This window comes from Rattus norvegicus, chromosome 1, assembly GCF_021556685.1.
Source record: "Rattus norvegicus strain SHRSP/BbbUtx chromosome 1, alternate assembly SHRSP_T2T, whole genome shotgun sequence".
Taxonomy (NCBI): domain Eukaryota; kingdom Metazoa; phylum Chordata; class Mammalia; order Rodentia; family Muridae; genus Rattus; species Rattus norvegicus.
The window spans coordinates 171,363,768-171,379,914 of record NC_141534.1 but is presented as its reverse complement, the minus strand read 5'-3'; the positions used below and the strand labels follow the sequence as shown (position 1 = coordinate 171,379,914).

Sequence of the window (16,147 nt, the reverse complement as noted above, 5' to 3'; positions counted from 1 at the left end):
AGGCCACAGTTCTATTCTCAGGGTTTAGCTTCTCTTAAGAGTTCAGAGGTGGAATGAAAAGTATTGCAGGGAGGACAAGTCTCTTAGACGACTGTTTGAAAACTGAGTCACATTCAGTCATCCCACTCTGGCTCACGTGACCTTGGTAAAAGTGACCGAAGATTTTTGTTTTGAAATATCCTGAACAGATATTAAAAGGAAACTTATGCTTCCCTAAAAATCCCTACCCTTTCCCAAGCTCAATTCCCTGTAAAAGCTCCCCACCCCGAACAGTGTTTCTCTATCTCCCAGTCCCATTTGGACAGACTGAACTTCTCTCTTTTTTCTTACCCCTAAAGAACCAAATACAGAGTGATATAAAAAATGTTCAAATAGAGATTAACGGGCTAAGAGAGCTCCTGGACTCCAAGGAGAATGAAGAGCTGCAGGAGCTGAAGGAAGAGAAAGAAGATGTTTTTCAAAGGCTGGAAGAGTCTGAAAATGAGCTGGTGCAGCAGAGGGAGTCCGTGAGAGACTGCATCTCAGATGTAGAACATCAGTTGGAGCTCTCAACTATGGAAATGCTCCAGGTAATACTACAGGAGAAACCAATGTCTGAGTGTCAGGGGACATGGAAGCCATTGGCCTCCCTCAGTGCTGCTGTGTTCTTCCCAGTGATGCTCTTCCTATAGTCTTTTGTGACTCAGGTTCAGAAGCTGGGGAAATCATTGCATGCATGAATGTCAAGAGGAAATGGTATTTTATTATTTTATTATGTACAGTACTAAAACTGAACCTTGGAGAGAAGAGCTGTTGGATCATGGGTAGATATTGTTGGGGGTCCAGGAATCCAAGCACAAACAACACGAACACTGATCTCACACAGGGATAGTTTATTGAGCATTCACCTAAGGACTAATCAGTCAGGGCCATAAATCAGACTTTGGAGCTGATTGTGACAACAAGTCTGAATCCTACAAGGCTTTTAAGCCTGAAATCCACAAATACCTGTCACAAGTTATTCCACCAGTCAGGATCTGGAGATAGGGGACAGCCTTAGGAGCATGTCTTTGTTGTACATTTATTCTGCTCTCATTAGTTAGGGTATTCAGTTGTGGCAGGGGACTTGCCTTCCCTAACATTCATGTCTTAACTTGCCAACCAGGATGCCAGTTACCCATGTACACATCTCTGTCTGCCATGTAGGATGTCAATTACCAGAAAGTTATTGGAAACCTAAAGCTTTACTCAACCTTCATTAAAAATGGAGCTCTTATTCCAAATGCCTTTTTTTTTATTAACTTGAGTATTTCTTATATACACTTCGAGTGTTATTCCCTTTCCCGGTTTCCGGGCAAACATCCCTTCTTTATGGGTGTTCCCCTCCGCATCCTCCCCCCATTGCCGCCCTCCCCCCAACAATCTAGTTCACTGGGGGTTCAGTCTTAGCAGGACCAAGGGCTTCCCCTTCTACTGGTGCTCTTACTAGGATATTCATTGCTACCTATGAGGTCAGAGTCCACGGTCAGTCCATGTATAGTCTTTAGGTAGTGGCTTAGTCCCTGGAAGCTCTGGTTGCTTGGCATTTTTGTACATATGGGGTCTCGAGCCCCTTCAAGCTCTTCCAGTTCTTTCTCTGATTCCTTCAACGGGGGTCCTATTCTCAGTTCAGTGGTTTCCAAATGCCTTTTTATATTGGTGCAGGTATCCCTCTTGTGTTGGAGTCCATCCCAGGAGCAGCTTTAAAGGCAAACCATAAAACTCATACACAGATACAGGGAGTTCTGTCGGGCAATTAATTCTAGTTTAAACTTATTGTGGTTTAATTACTCAAAGCAGTTCTAACTGACTTCTATTGTGATTGCTTCTCAAGAACACCAAAGCACAAACCATAACAATATGCACTCAACTTGGAGATGAAAAGTTTCCTTGTAATAGCACATGAGAAAGTTTCCTTGTAATATTAGTACCACATAAAATGACTGACTAGTCAGGCAGCAGTAATAGCCTTAACAGTTAATAGCCTTTTGTATTTCTAAGCATGCGTAAAGCACATTTGCAACTGTCAAGTTAGTCACTTTATCAGAATTTGAAAGTAGTGGAGATTACTTCTACTTTTACCTCCCCACTGCCTCTGATTCCAATGGGAGTGGGGCTTGTGGTTCCATCCAGGAACTCAGAGAGGTTTCCATGCTTCTGTCTGCCAATGCCTGACATGAAAGGTGGCTTTGTTATCTATACAGGCATACAGTTTGTAGTGTATTTGATCTCTACCACATTTTTAAATTATTTATATCAAAGTCATATTCTGGTTGTGAACATCACTGTGGAAATTTGTTTTTTCATTGGAGTTGTCCATCTTGTAGACTTTGGAGGTTCTAGAAAATTTTCATACTCCTTTGGTTTCTTTGTTTCCATTTGTTAACTTAATTACAACAGAAAATATTCATATATTCATGTTAGATAGAATTAGATAAAGTATTCATATTAGATAGAATTATCCATTTATGCCTAAACTGAGCTAGTTTACATACATACTAACCTCACTTCACCATATACATACCAACACACTTCACAATCTTGAAACTTTATCTCTTGACTAATGAAGCTGCAATTGGTCTCTACCTCCAGGCCTTGCTGCCCACCATTCTGATCTTTTACTGTTGTGAGATCAAATATGTATTTAGTATTTTTTCTGCTCCCAGCTGGTTTAGTGTAGCATAAATTCTCAGAGTTCAGACAAGTTATGACAAATGACAATGCCTCTTGCTTTTAAACATCTAATATTTTACTACATGCTGATCATGTCATTTTTATCCATTCATCTGCTAATTGGTCCTTCAATTGCCTCTCTATTTTATCTACTATAATAATGATTCAGGAGATGTGAGCATGCAGAGTTCTTCAAGAGGACAAATTTGAACATCGGAAGTCATCTATAACTAGAATAATCTGTGCTCTCAAAGAATCCCTTTTACTATGGGATCTGTTGATAGGTTATTTGTCCACCGGTGAACTGAGTTAATCCAAGCCAGATTAGAATACATTAAAGGCAGGTTACTTGGGAAGCTGAGGTACCTACTTAACATATCAAAGCGGGCCTGGCCAGTCAGGTCTGTCCTCAGTAAGCCCATATGAAAGAGCCAAATTAATATTGGAAAGGAGAAAAAGAAGTTATATTAAGTGTGGCTACTTTAGAAGAGGAACAAAGATTCATAAAATTGTGCTGTCCTTTGTCTGGTTCCCTAAGTGAGATGAAGGTTTAAATAGAGAACCAAGGATATGCACATATGAGTAGTCCAGGTCAAGGTGGGGTCCTGTCCATCATTCTTCTATCATGATCTGGGTTATAGTGTCACACTTTAAGGTGGTCGGAAAAGTAATTACAACGTTTGAAATTTTTTAAGGAGACCAGCTCTTCCTCTGGCTAAAGTTGTTTTCCTTCTCCCAATGTGAGAGCCTTGAGAAATTCGCATTTCTTTGGAATCATAGTTTCAACAGTTTGATAGTCAAATTCTTTCCTGCTAGGCCAATTGCAGAGAAAGAGGAAAAATTAAAGGAGGGATGAGGAGGATGGGGTTTGAAGAGATCTGGTTAGCTGGTTTTAAGTATCAAACATTCTAAGCTTATGGTCCCATTGGATTCCTCAATATTAATATATCAAATCATATTTAAATGATTAAAAGAACTTGGAATTCAGCTTCTCGTATTCATGAGTTTCCAGTAAGGTAATGAATATCTAACATGTAGCATGAGAAGGGCCACTTGTTTATGTGTTTAATTGTATGCACATAAAAACCTATGTAAGCTTTCAAACAATAAGTGAAATAAAGAGCCGTGCAGGGTATTTGTATCATGTAATGGGGAACTATGGGTGACTCATTTGATTCTCTTTTGACTTTGTCTCTTTGGCCAGTAAGAGTGTGACCAGGATTTGTAAGAACAAGAACATGTTATTAACAGTGTTTTCTCCTTCTCCCTAGAGTGTGGAATATGTCCTGAGAAGGTATGTCTGAACTGAGAGGGAAGGATAGCCCTATTGTGTGGTGAGAATTATTTAATATTCAACTAGAATAAATATTTCTGGGGTTTTGAAAAATTTACACTTAATGCTATTCTGAAGTTCTAGTAAGAGGAACAAGAGGGAGGACAAAGGCAAGGTCTGAGCATTTTGTAACTATTGAGAAGAGATTAGGTTCTCTTTTAGGGGACTAGGTTATAGAGAGCTATTGAGCTAGATCAGTAGGGAGATGAAGCAAATGGGCCTACAGGTGCTCTTGGACTCCTTCCTAGTGGATACATCATTCTCTCCACGCTGTGTGTTTGTAGCTAGCTCTGGATCTGCCGATAACAAGTGCAAATAGGTAATGTATGTCCTCTGTGTCTGCAATATTCACAAAGTTATATAGTGGGAAAAATTTCTGAGAATTCTGTGTGCTTCTCCTGGGGATAGAGGAGAGCCAGCTTTCCTTTGTGGTTGCATTTTAGAGTTTTAAAAAGGAGACTTGACTCTGTGGGTACAATATTTTGGCAGTGGTGAAACAACAGCTGCAGTGGACCACATAGTTCACAGGGCTGTGGAAAGCCTCCCCCCTTGTATGTAAAGTGTCCCATCCCAGCTGTCAGCATCAAGCTCCCTTCGAACATATGGAACTTAAGTCAACCTAAGTGTGGTTCTCCTGTTTCCTTTTCCAAATTTTGTCATCTTAACAAGACAACTTGAAGAAGTAGATGCTGGCTGGCAGTGTGCTCATTGACAAAAGTGTTTGAAAGCTTGGCTTTCTTCAGATGGCTCTATGACTATTACACCAGATTCTTGAAAACCCACCTTCCTTCCTTCCTGCCTGCCTTCCTCCCTTCCTTCCTGCCTGCCTTCCTCCCTTCCTTCCTCCCTTCCTTCCTTCCTTCCTTACCTCCTTCCTTCATTCATTCATTCCTCACTTCCTTCCTTCCTTCATTTCTTTCTTTCTTTTTCCCATGTTTCTATTGACTCATTTATGGGTCTTTTTTTTCTGTTTTGATTTTTCAGACAGGTTTCCTCTTTGGAGCTCTGGCTTTCCTGGAACTCACTGTGTAGAACAGGTTGCTTTTGAAATCAGAAATCTTCCTGCCTCTGTCTTCTAAATACATGTATCATCATTCCCAGCCCACACATAATTTTTCTACTACTTTAGTTTGATTTTTTGAAATGCACTAATTCTCATATAAAAGAGTTCTAGGAAAGGAGGAGGCAAAGTGGAAGAAACACATTGTATGAGTGTGAAGTTAAGGCACTCTGCTTGTTTGAATAAGACAGCCAGTAAGTGGGCAAGGTCATAAGTATGCCACTGTACAATTAATAGTCTACCTTCTCTCTTCCTTCTCAGAATTCTCAGGAGAGTTCAAGGACATCTATTTGTAGAATGACAGGGAGTCAGTGGTAGTCAAATGTCAAAGGTTTGAGACATGGAGGTCAATTTTTATCCCTAGGAGTCAGACCTTGAAACTGAAACTGCCGGATATTATCCCAGAAAGAAGAAGAAAGTTCCAAGCTCCAGATTTGAAAGGCATGCTGCAAGCATTTGAAGGTGAGGGCAGCTAAATTCTGTGATTCGTTGTGTGATGCTAGTTGTGACTAAGCTGCATATGGAAGAAAATAAGGATTCTGAATGTGGGGAAAGGGACTCAGGAGAGCAGATAGTGTGTCCCTGTGATATCACAGTAGATGATGGGAAATCATCATTCATCTCATTCTATTTTCCAAACCTTCCCCTTATCTGAAGAAGAGATGGGTTTTAATGGTTGATTCCTTTGCTTGTACTTACTACTTGGAACTTTGATCATTTCAGGGCTCATGGATATCCAGCGATACTGGGGTAAGGAGAAACCACAGCACCATAAGCCCCTTTCCTCTCAATATCTTCCAGAGTGTATTTCTCTGTTAAGTCTCATGTTTCATGTAGCTATGCCCACTATGCACAGCAATCTGCCTCTCTTTGACTTTAAACAAGGCTTCTCCACATTTCCTTTCTCCTTCTTATGTTTTTGTTGCTTAAACTACAAATAAGGCTCTACCATCTATTTCATCTGACTCAAAATGTATATGTCTCATTTTTCTGCAGTTCATGTAACTCCATGTCAATATAACAAGGAAATCGTTTCCATTAACAAAAATAAAGGACAAATACAATGTGCAAGTCACTATAGGAGGAATCGTCAAGTTTCTGAGACTTTCCATTTAGGCGTCGTGGGATATCCAGCTATTCAGTCAGGGAAGCACTACTGGGAAGTAGACGTGTCTACATGTGATGCCTGGCTCCTTGGATTAAGTGATGGAAAATGTGCTCAACCCCATTTAATGGGTGAAATGGGCTTCAAAATGAAACTTAATTCTAATTTTAACCAAATTGAAATGTACCAGCCTAAATGTGGCTACTGGGTTATAGGGATGAAGGATAGGTCTGTATACAATGCCTTTGATGAGTGCTCTATCACCCACAATCCTAGTGTCTTGGTTCTCTGTCTGCCTCATGCTCCCAGTCGTGTTGGAGTTTTCGTGGACCGGGAAGCTTGCACTCTCTCATTTTATGATGTTTCTAACTCAGGAGCTCTCATCTATAGGTTCTATTACCCTTCCTTCCCTCATAGAGTCTTTCCATATTTTAATCCTTTGGAATGTTTGAAGCCAATGACAGTATGTGGACCACCCTCTTAAGCTCTCACCTACATCTACGCAGTGCCCCAATGTGTGGTGTATCCCATGTACCAGAGCTTCCCTGCATCATTTTAATTTTTTTGTCTTGGGTTCTTTATTTTAATGACCTTCACGTATAACTACAAACCAGCATGGATTAATTCCCTTGATCCACCTGCTTCTCTACTCACAAGATGATTACTGCCATTTGTCATTTCCCATATTCCCAAAGAAAATGATTATTTCCTCACTAAGTGAAATCGAGCCTCTGTTAAGACCATCTCTGTAGCATCACAGTCAAAAGAATGACTCATAGCCAACAATGTCTTAGAGAACTTGAGAGAGGCCCCAGAAAAAAAAAAACAGAGGACCTTTTACCTCAAGTACATTTTGTTTCCTGGATTGGCTTGGATGTGATTTTGTACCTCCTGCAACAAACATTTGCATTCAACTTACTCGATGTGTTTTCTCTTGTTGGATGTCAGAACATAGCTACAGAATCCATCCTTGTGAAAGGATATGCTAAGTGCTGGCCTCAATGCACACTGATTCTAGACATGGGCTGTGCTTTGCTTCCCTGATTCCCCAGATATAATCTATAGTATAGTGCAGACAATCGTGTTTAAATTCATCTGTCCTGAGAAAGTTGTGTGAAAGGGTTGCTCTGTTACTATTTACTATATGCTTACTGGCATTTATTTACATGTTTTTATGATTCTCTTTCTCCAAACTCAAAGAACCTTTCTTAAATTGTTGCTTTCCATTGTACATTCATGTCTAAAAGCACAGTGAAACTGAAGTAAAGATGTCTGCTGAAGTCCCTCTATCCTAGACTGTCTTCAAACCCCAGGTCTTACAGACAGAACTATCTCGGTCCACAAAGGTAGATACACCTTACTTTTTGTGGTGCCAGAGATACAAGCCAGGGCTTCATGTATGCTTATGGGTTGCTCTACCACTGAGTTGCTTACCTGAGCTCTATCACTTCTCCACAAACGTATTATTTTTGTCACTGACAATAGATGAAAGTTCTTTTCCAGCTTGTCTAGCAGTTTAGAAAATTATATATAGGAGTCTCTGACTAAGGAATGGACCCTTAGCAGGAGGTCAGTTTAACCACAATGCTTGTGTTTCATCAAAAAGTTAAGAAGGAAATCTCTCAAATGATACTCAGTAAGACCATGTGTTTAGAGTATCCAGGTTCTAATCCAAGCTCCTCACATTGCAATGCAACCCTGAATAACATCCTCTTGAGCTTGCATTTGCTCGTTTTCTTTTTCTTTTGTTTCATTTTTCTGGTTTTGTTTTTCAGTTTTGGTATAAATAGTGTGCCTATATTGCAGGTCATTGCAGGTCTTAAATTTGAAATCTTTAGAAGGCTCTGAGGGTCAAAGTCCTTTCACCTATGAGAAACGATCTGAGTTCGTTTACTCAGACCCTCCTGGCTGAAGGAGGCAAACAGCTCCGATAGATTTTCCTCTCAGCACACAAATATGTTACAGAACACAAAGGATGAAGCACATGCAAAATGAAAGGGGATTAGGTAATTTTTAGTAAGAGAAGTTCAATACTTATACTGCAACCCCTGCACATTCAGTGGGTGGTGTTTGTGCTGATTACTGAGAAGATGTACTGTACTGATGTTCTATGGCACAGTGTGTGATGGGGAAACTAAGTTACAGCTCTTCTTGTGTCTTGGTGTTAGATCCTGGGAATTGCCACCAAGATTACTCTAATATGTTGTGGATATCTATTTTTGGTTGGTTTTACACTTATTTTTTGAGAGGATATTTGTCTTGCTGTATTCATTATTAAATAAGTTAAATTCTATGATTTTCCATTTTATAATGAATGATAATGATGACAATGATACACATCACTGTGCCTTCTGTTATGTTGTGAAATGTAAACAATAGATTTTTTCTAGGAACTCATATTCCTTCCAGCATGTAAGAATTATTGAATATGGTGTCTATTTTTCCTCCCGTTTGATGTGACCATAATAAAGTATCATTGGAATGACAAACAGATGTTGCCGTGATGGTTTTGATACAATCCCAGCACTCAGGAGGCAAAGACAGGTAGATTTCTGTGCATCTGAGGTCGGGCTCAGTATGCAGGATGACTTTGCTTTGGTTTGGTTTGCTTTGCTTTGCTTTTATGTTGAGGTTTACAACACATAGCAATAGACCAAAACCTAACACTTTTAAAGCAGAATGTGCTAGGTTTTAGATAAGCAAGGATGTTCAAGAGACAGTTGTAGGAAAGGTTTGCTTTGTTAATATTTAGTATGTTCTTCCTGGTATTTATTTACATAACTTTCTGATTTAGTTTTTCTTTTTTTTTCTCCATGTTTATGAAATTGGGTGTTTCTTATTTACATTTCAATTGTTATTCCCTTTCCATGTTTCCAGGCCAACATCCCCCTAACCCCTACCCCTCCCCTTCTACATGGGTGTTCCCCTCCTCATCCTCCCCCCATTACCGCCCTCCCCGCAACAATCCCCTTCACAGGGGATTCAGTCTTGGCAGAACCAAGGGCTTCTCCTTCCACTGGTGCCCTTTGATTTAGTTTTTCTGAACTGAATGTTCCTGCTTTCTTTTGTACATTCATGTATAAAAGCACACTGTGAAGCATTACTGGGGAGTAGGTGTTTATTTAAAGGACAGAGACAGAGAGGACATAGCATGGTTATGGTTAGCAGAGAAGTTGAGGCCCCAGCACCACAGAAGACTGAATGGAGGGATCTCTGCAGAGCATGCAGGCAGGAAAGACTCTTCCTCTACCTGTTAGCATGGGAGTGAGTTCTCAGCAAGAGTCTGTAACCAGGCTCTCTGATTTCCAGGAAAGTCTCAGAGCAGCCAGGTGACACAGGACAGGACAACAATTCCTGAAACCTCACTTAGGTTAGTATGGCTCCTGCAAGGCAGCTGCTGAGGACTCAGCCCCCTTAGAGCAGCTGTCTCTGTGAAAGGAGTAGAGGAAGCATGTACAGGACAGCAAATACAATCCAGATTATAGGATCACATGCTGACAGAGTATGCAGCAGCCCATTCAAAACTGTCACCTTGCTTCAGTCATCAGGGAAATGCAAATCAAAATGACCTTGACAGTCTGCCTTATACCAATCGGAATGGCTAAGATCAAAGATGCAGGTGACAGCATATTCTGGAAGGGATGTGAAAAAAGAGGACCATTCCTCTATTGCTGGTGGAGCTAAAAGATTGGTAAATTCCTTTGGAACTCAATCTGGCAGTTCCTCGGAAAATTGGAAATAGTTCTATCAGAAAGCCCAGCTATACCACTACTGGACATATAACCAAAAGAAGCTCCAACATATAACAAGGATACCTGCTCCACTATTTTTCTAGCAGCCTTATTTATTACAGTCAGAAGCTAGAAAAAACCTAGATGCCCTTCAACAGAAGAATGGATACAGAAAATGTGGTATATTTACACAATGGAGTATTACTCCAATATTAAAAACAATGACTTCTTACACAACTGGATAGAACTAGAAAATGTCATCCTGAGTGAGGATACCCAGACACAAAATTACACACATGTTATATACTCATTGATAAATGCATATTAGCCCAAAAGTTCAGAGTACCTCACAAACCATAGGGAGCTTAAGAAGAAGGAAGACCCACAGATCCCTGCTCCCAAACCCCTTGGGAGAGCTCACTGCCCAGACAGGTGGGCAATTCTGAGACTTCAGGGCAGGAGAGACCGCCAGCACTGCCCACCCCTGCCCACATCCCTGGCCCAAGAGAAAACTATATAGGGCCTCTGAGAACAGGAAGATAGGGGCACTCAATGCTGTGGTCCAGACACTACCTGGATCTAAAGGGACCCGGTCAAAAAGCTCCCTGCACCCAAATCCCTTGGGAGGGAGAGCTAGACCTTCAGAGGGACAGACTTGACTGGGAAGCCACAGGAGACTACTCTCTGCCCACATTTCTGACTCTAGAGGAAAATGCCTACCTCCATCAGGGCACCCTGTGCACAGGGTTCCGAGCGAAGGCAGAGCAGGCCCTTCTGGTTGCTGCCCTCACAGAGAGTTGAAACCCAGATCTGAGAAGTGACTCCAGGCTCTGGAGGAGAGTTAAGACCAACTTTTCTGCTCCAAGTGACCTGCTTGGTGGACCCAGGACACACGCCCATAGGAACACCTGAAGACCAGTAGACAGGAATGGCAACACGCCTGAAAGCAGAACACTCTGTTCCCATAATTGGCTGAAATAGAACAGGAAAACAGGTCTACAGAATTCCTGGTACACAGGCCTATAGGACAGTCTAACCACTGTCAGAAATAGCAGAACAAGGTAACACCAGAGACAACGTGATGGCAAGAGGGAAGCACAGGAACCCAAGCAACAGAAACCAAGACTACATGGCATCATCAGAGCCAAACTCTCCCACCAAAGCAAACACTGAATATCCAAACACACCAGAAAAGCAAGATCTAGATTTAAAATCACATTTGATCATGATATTGGAGGACTTCAAGAAAGACATAAAGAAATCCCTTAGAAAATTGTAGGAAAACACAAATAAACAGGCCGAAGCCTATAGAGAGGAAATGCAAAAATCCCTGAAAGAATTACAGGAAAACACAATCAAACACGTGAAAGAATTAAAAATGGAAATAGAAGCAATAAAGAAGGCAGAAAGGGAGACAACCCTGGATATAGAAAACCAAAGGAAGAGACAAGGAGCTATAGATACAAGCATGACCAACAGAATGCAAGAAATAGAAGAGAGAATCTCAGGAGCAGAAGATTCCATAGAAATCATCGACACAACTGTCAAAGATAATGTAAAACAGAAAAAGCTACTGGCCCAAAACATACAAGAAATCCAGGACACAATGAGAATATCAAACCTAAGGATAATAGGTATAGAAGAGAGTGAAGACTCCCAGCTCAAAAGACCAGTAAATATCTTCACCAAAATCATAGAAGAAAACTTCCCTAACCTAAAGAAAGAGATGCCCATAAACATACAAGGAGCCTACAGAACTCCAAATACATTGGACCAGAAAAGAAACTCCTCCCATCACATAATACTCTAAACACCAAATGCACAAAACAAAGAAAGAATATTATAAGAAGTAAGTGGAAAAGGCCAAGTAACATATAAAGGCAGACCTATCAGAATCACACCAGAAGTCTCGCCAGAGACTATGAAAGCCAGAAGATCCTGGACAGATGTCATACAGACCCTAAGAGAACACAAATGCCAGCCCAGGTTACTGTATCCAGAAAACTCTCAATTAAAATAGATGGAGAAACCAAGGTATCCCATTACAAAACCAAATTTACACAATATCTTTCTACTAATCCAGCCCTACAAAGGATAACAAATGGTAAAGCCCAACCCAAGGAGGCAAGCTACACCCTAGAAAAAGCAAGAAACTAATGGTTTTGCAAGAAAACAAAGAGAAGAGAAGTACAAACAATCTCACATCCAAACACGAATATAACAGGAAGCAACACTCACTATTCTTTAATATCTCTCAACATCAATGGACTCAGTTCCCTAATAAAAAGACACAGATTAACAAACTGGATACACAAGGAGGAACCAACATTTTGCTACCTACAGGAAACACACCTCAGAGACAAAGACAGACACTACCTCAGAGTAAAAGGCTGGAAAACAACTTTCAAGCAAATGGCCTGAAGAAGCAAGCTGGAGTAGCCATTCTAATATCTAATGAAATCGATTTTCAACCATTTTCAAGTCATCAAAAAAGATAAAGAAGGACACTTCATATTCATTAAAGGAAAAATCCACCAAGATGAACTCTCAATCCTAAATATCTATGCTCCAAATACAAGGGCACCTACATACAAAAAAGAAACCTTACTAAAGCTCAAAGCACACATTGCACCTCACACAATAATAGTAGGAGATTTCAACACCCCACTCTCATCAATGGACAGATCATGGAAACAGATATTAAACAAAGACATAGACAGACTAAGAGAAGTCATGAACCAAATAGATTTAACATATATTTATAGAACATTCTATCCTAAAACAAAAGGATATACTTTCTTTTCACGACCTCATGGTGCTTTCTCCAAAATTGACCATATAATTGGTCATAAAAGAGGCCTCAACAGATACAGAAAGATAGAAATAATACCATGCATCTTATCAGACCACCATGGGCTAAAGCTGGTCTTCAATAACAATAAGGAGCAAATGCCCAATATGGATGGAAGTTGAATAATGCTCTACTCAGTGATAACCTGGTCAAGGAAAACATAAAGAAAAAAATTAAAGACTTAGAATTTAATGAAAATGAAGGTACAACGTACCAAAACCTATGGGACACTAGGAAAGCTGTGCTTAGAGGAAAACTCATAGCTCTGCAGAAAGAAACAGGAGAGAGCATATATCAGCAGCTTGACAGCACACCTAAAAATTCTAGAACAAAAAGAATAAAACACCCCCAGGAGGAGTAGAGGGCAGGAAATGATCAAACTCAGAGCTGAAATCAACCAAGTAGAAACAAAAAGGACTATACAAAGAATCAACAGAAATAAAACCTGGTTCTTTGAGAAAATCAACAAGATAGATAAACCCTTAGCCAGACTAACCAGAGGACACAGAGAGTGTGTCCAAATTAACAAAATTAGAAATGAAAAGGGAGACATAACAACAGAGCCAGAGGAAATTCAAAAAATCATCAGATCCTAATACAAAAGCCTATATTCAGTAAAACTTGAAAATCTGGAGGAAATAGACAATTTCCTAGACAGATACCAGGTACCAAAGTTAAATCAGGAAAAAATAAACCATTTAAATAACCCCATAACTCCTAAAGAAATAGAAGCAGTCATTAAAAGTCTCCCAACCAAAAAGAGCCCAGGTCCAGATGGGTTCAGTGCAGAACTCTATCAGACCTTCATAGAAGACCTCATACCAATACTATCCAAACTATTCCACGAAATTGAAACAGATGGAGCACTACCGAATTCCTTCTATGAAACCACAATTACTCTTATACCTAAACCACACAAAGACCCAACAAAGAAAGAGAACTTCAAACCAATTGCCCTTATGAATATCAACACAAAGATATTCAATAAAATTCTTGCTAACGGAATACAAGAGCACATCGAAACAATCATCAATCATGATCATGTAGGCTTCATTCCAGGTATGCAGGGATGGTTTAATATATGGAAAACCATCAACATAATCCACTAAGTAAACATACTGAAAGATAAAAACCACATGATCATTTCATTAGATGCTGAGAAAGCATTTGACAAAATTCAACACCTCTTCATGATAGAAGTCCTGGAAAGAACAGGAATTCAAGACCCATACCTAAACATAGTAAAAGCCATATACAGCAAACCAGTAGCTAATATTAAACTAAACAGAGAGAAACTTGAAGCAATCCCACTAAAATCAGGGACTAGAAAAGGCTACCCACTGTCTCCCTACTTATTCAATATAGTTCTCAAAGTCTTAACCAGAGCAATCAGAGAACAAAAAGAGATCAAAGAGATACAGATTGGAAAGGAAGAAGTCAAAATATCACTATTTGCAGATGATATGATTGTATACTTAAGTTATCCCAAAAGTTCCACCAGAGAACTACTAAACCTGACAAACACCTTCAGCAAAGTGACTGGGTATAAAATTAACTCAAATAAATCAGTAGCCTTCCTCTACATAAAAGAGAAACAAGCCAAGAAAGAAATTAGGGAAACGACACCCTTCGAAATAGTCCCAAATAATATAAAATACCTTGGTGTGACTTTAACCAAGCAAGTAAAAGATATGTATGATAAGAACTTCAAGCCTCTGAAGAAAGAAATTGAAGATCTCAGACGATGGAAAGATCTCCCATGCCCATGGATCGGCAGGATTAATATAGTAAAAATGGCCATTTTACCAAAAGCGATCTACAGATTTAATGCAATCTCCATCAAAATTCCAACCCAATCCTTCATAGAGTTAGACGGAACAATTTACAAATTCATCTGGAATAACAAAAAACCCAGGATAGCTAAAACTATCCTCAACAATAAAAGGACTTCCAGGGCAATCACTATCCCTGAACTCAAGCAGTATTACAGAGCAATAGTGATAAAAACTGTATTGTCTTGGTACAGAGAAAGACAGATAGACCAATGGAATAGAATTGAAGACCCACATACCTATGGTCACTTGATTTTTGACAAAGGAGCCAAAACCATCCAATGGAAAAAAGATAGCATTTTCAGCAAATGGTGCTGGTTCAACTGGAGGTCAACATGTAGAAGAATGCAGATCGATCCATGCTTATCACCCTGTACAAAGCTTAAGTTAAAGTGGATCAAGGACCTCCACATCAAACCAGATACGCTCAAACTAATAGAAGAAAAAGTGGAGAAGCATCTGGAACACATGGGCACTGGAGAAAATTTCCTGAACAAAACACCAATGGCTTACGCTCTAAGATCAAGAATCGACAAATGGGATCTCATAAAACTGCAAAGCTTCTGTAAGGCAAAGGACACTGTGGTTAGGATAAAATGGCAACCAACAGATTGGGAAAAGATCTTTACCAATCCTACAACTGATAGAGGGCTGATATCTAAAATATACAAAGAACTCACAAAGTTAGACCGCAGGGAGACAAATAACCCTATTAAAAATGGGGTTCAGCCCCAGTGAATGTGATTGTTGAGGGGAGGGTGGCAATGGGGGAAGGATGGGGAGGGGAAGCCCATATGGAAGGGGAGGGGGGGGGTTAGGGGGATGTTGGCCTGGAAACCAGGAAGGGGAATAACAATAAGTCATTTCAACACTTACAACCTATAGGAGCTAATTTCTGGTCCTTCAATAATAAACCAAGGACAAGTTTCTGACACAAAGACAAAAAAATTTAACGAGATCCTTTTTCTTAACTCTTACTCCCCCTTCCCTGAGAGAAGCCTTAAGGTCTTTGATAAGGACCGCTTCCTTAGACATTTTTTGCCCATTCTCAATTAGACAGAAAACTCTTACCTGCTACGTCTTTCTCTCATGAGCAGTGAGAGCGCGAGGCTATGAACACCAGTTCGGCGCAGCTACTTTCACTTTATCTGCGTCGGTTTCTGGACAAATACCCGGGGTCCTCAACTTCTTTTTCTGTCCGGTGAGGGTCCGTACCTCGAGCCCCACATCGGACGCCACTTGCCCCCGCCAGCGGGGACCCAGTTATTCGTTGGGGTCGAAGGGACCCATACCTGCGGGAGAACAGGTGAGAAAGAGGAGCAAGACCAAGCAGTGTCCTTGTCAAGGTCTGTTTATTGAGAGGAATGTACAGCACTTAAAGCTCTGAAGCAGGAATTGAAGCTTAGGGCAGGGGGAGTACTGGGAAGTGCCCAAGGACATAAGGTGAATCATTAAACTGCAAGATATCCTCCTTAGACAAAGAGGCAACAGTCTTCCAGGGACATGTTCTTTCTTTGAAAAGGTCAAGCCCTTCTCAGGAATCT

At 40.3% G+C, this 16,147-nt stretch overlaps 1 protein-coding gene across 4 annotated transcripts in view; it reads left to right on the top strand.

Annotated features, from left to right (window-relative positions):
• The window catches only part of Trim30d (tripartite motif-containing 30D), a 29,972-nt gene extending 21,294 nt beyond the window's left edge, over positions 1–8,678 (top strand). For 2 of the 4 annotated variants that reach the window (XR_015647322.1, XR_015647323.1), the window contains 5 exons: positions 339–569; positions 3,963–4,025; positions 5,449–5,546; positions 5,808–5,834; positions 6,081–8,678. Coding sequence is in view for 2 of the 4 variants with exons in the window: in XM_087601331.1 (XP_087457457.1) it covers positions 339–569; positions 3,963–3,985; positions 5,449–5,546; positions 5,808–5,834; positions 6,081–6,673 (972 nt within the window). In the remaining 2 variants the exon portion in view is untranslated. The remainder of the gene's footprint in view (positions 1–338; positions 570–3,962; positions 4,026–5,448; positions 5,547–5,807; positions 5,835–6,080) is intronic. The other 2 variants (XM_087601331.1, XM_087601340.1) reach the window with 1 other exon arrangement.
• Positions 8,679–16,147: the final 7,469 nt, after the last annotated feature.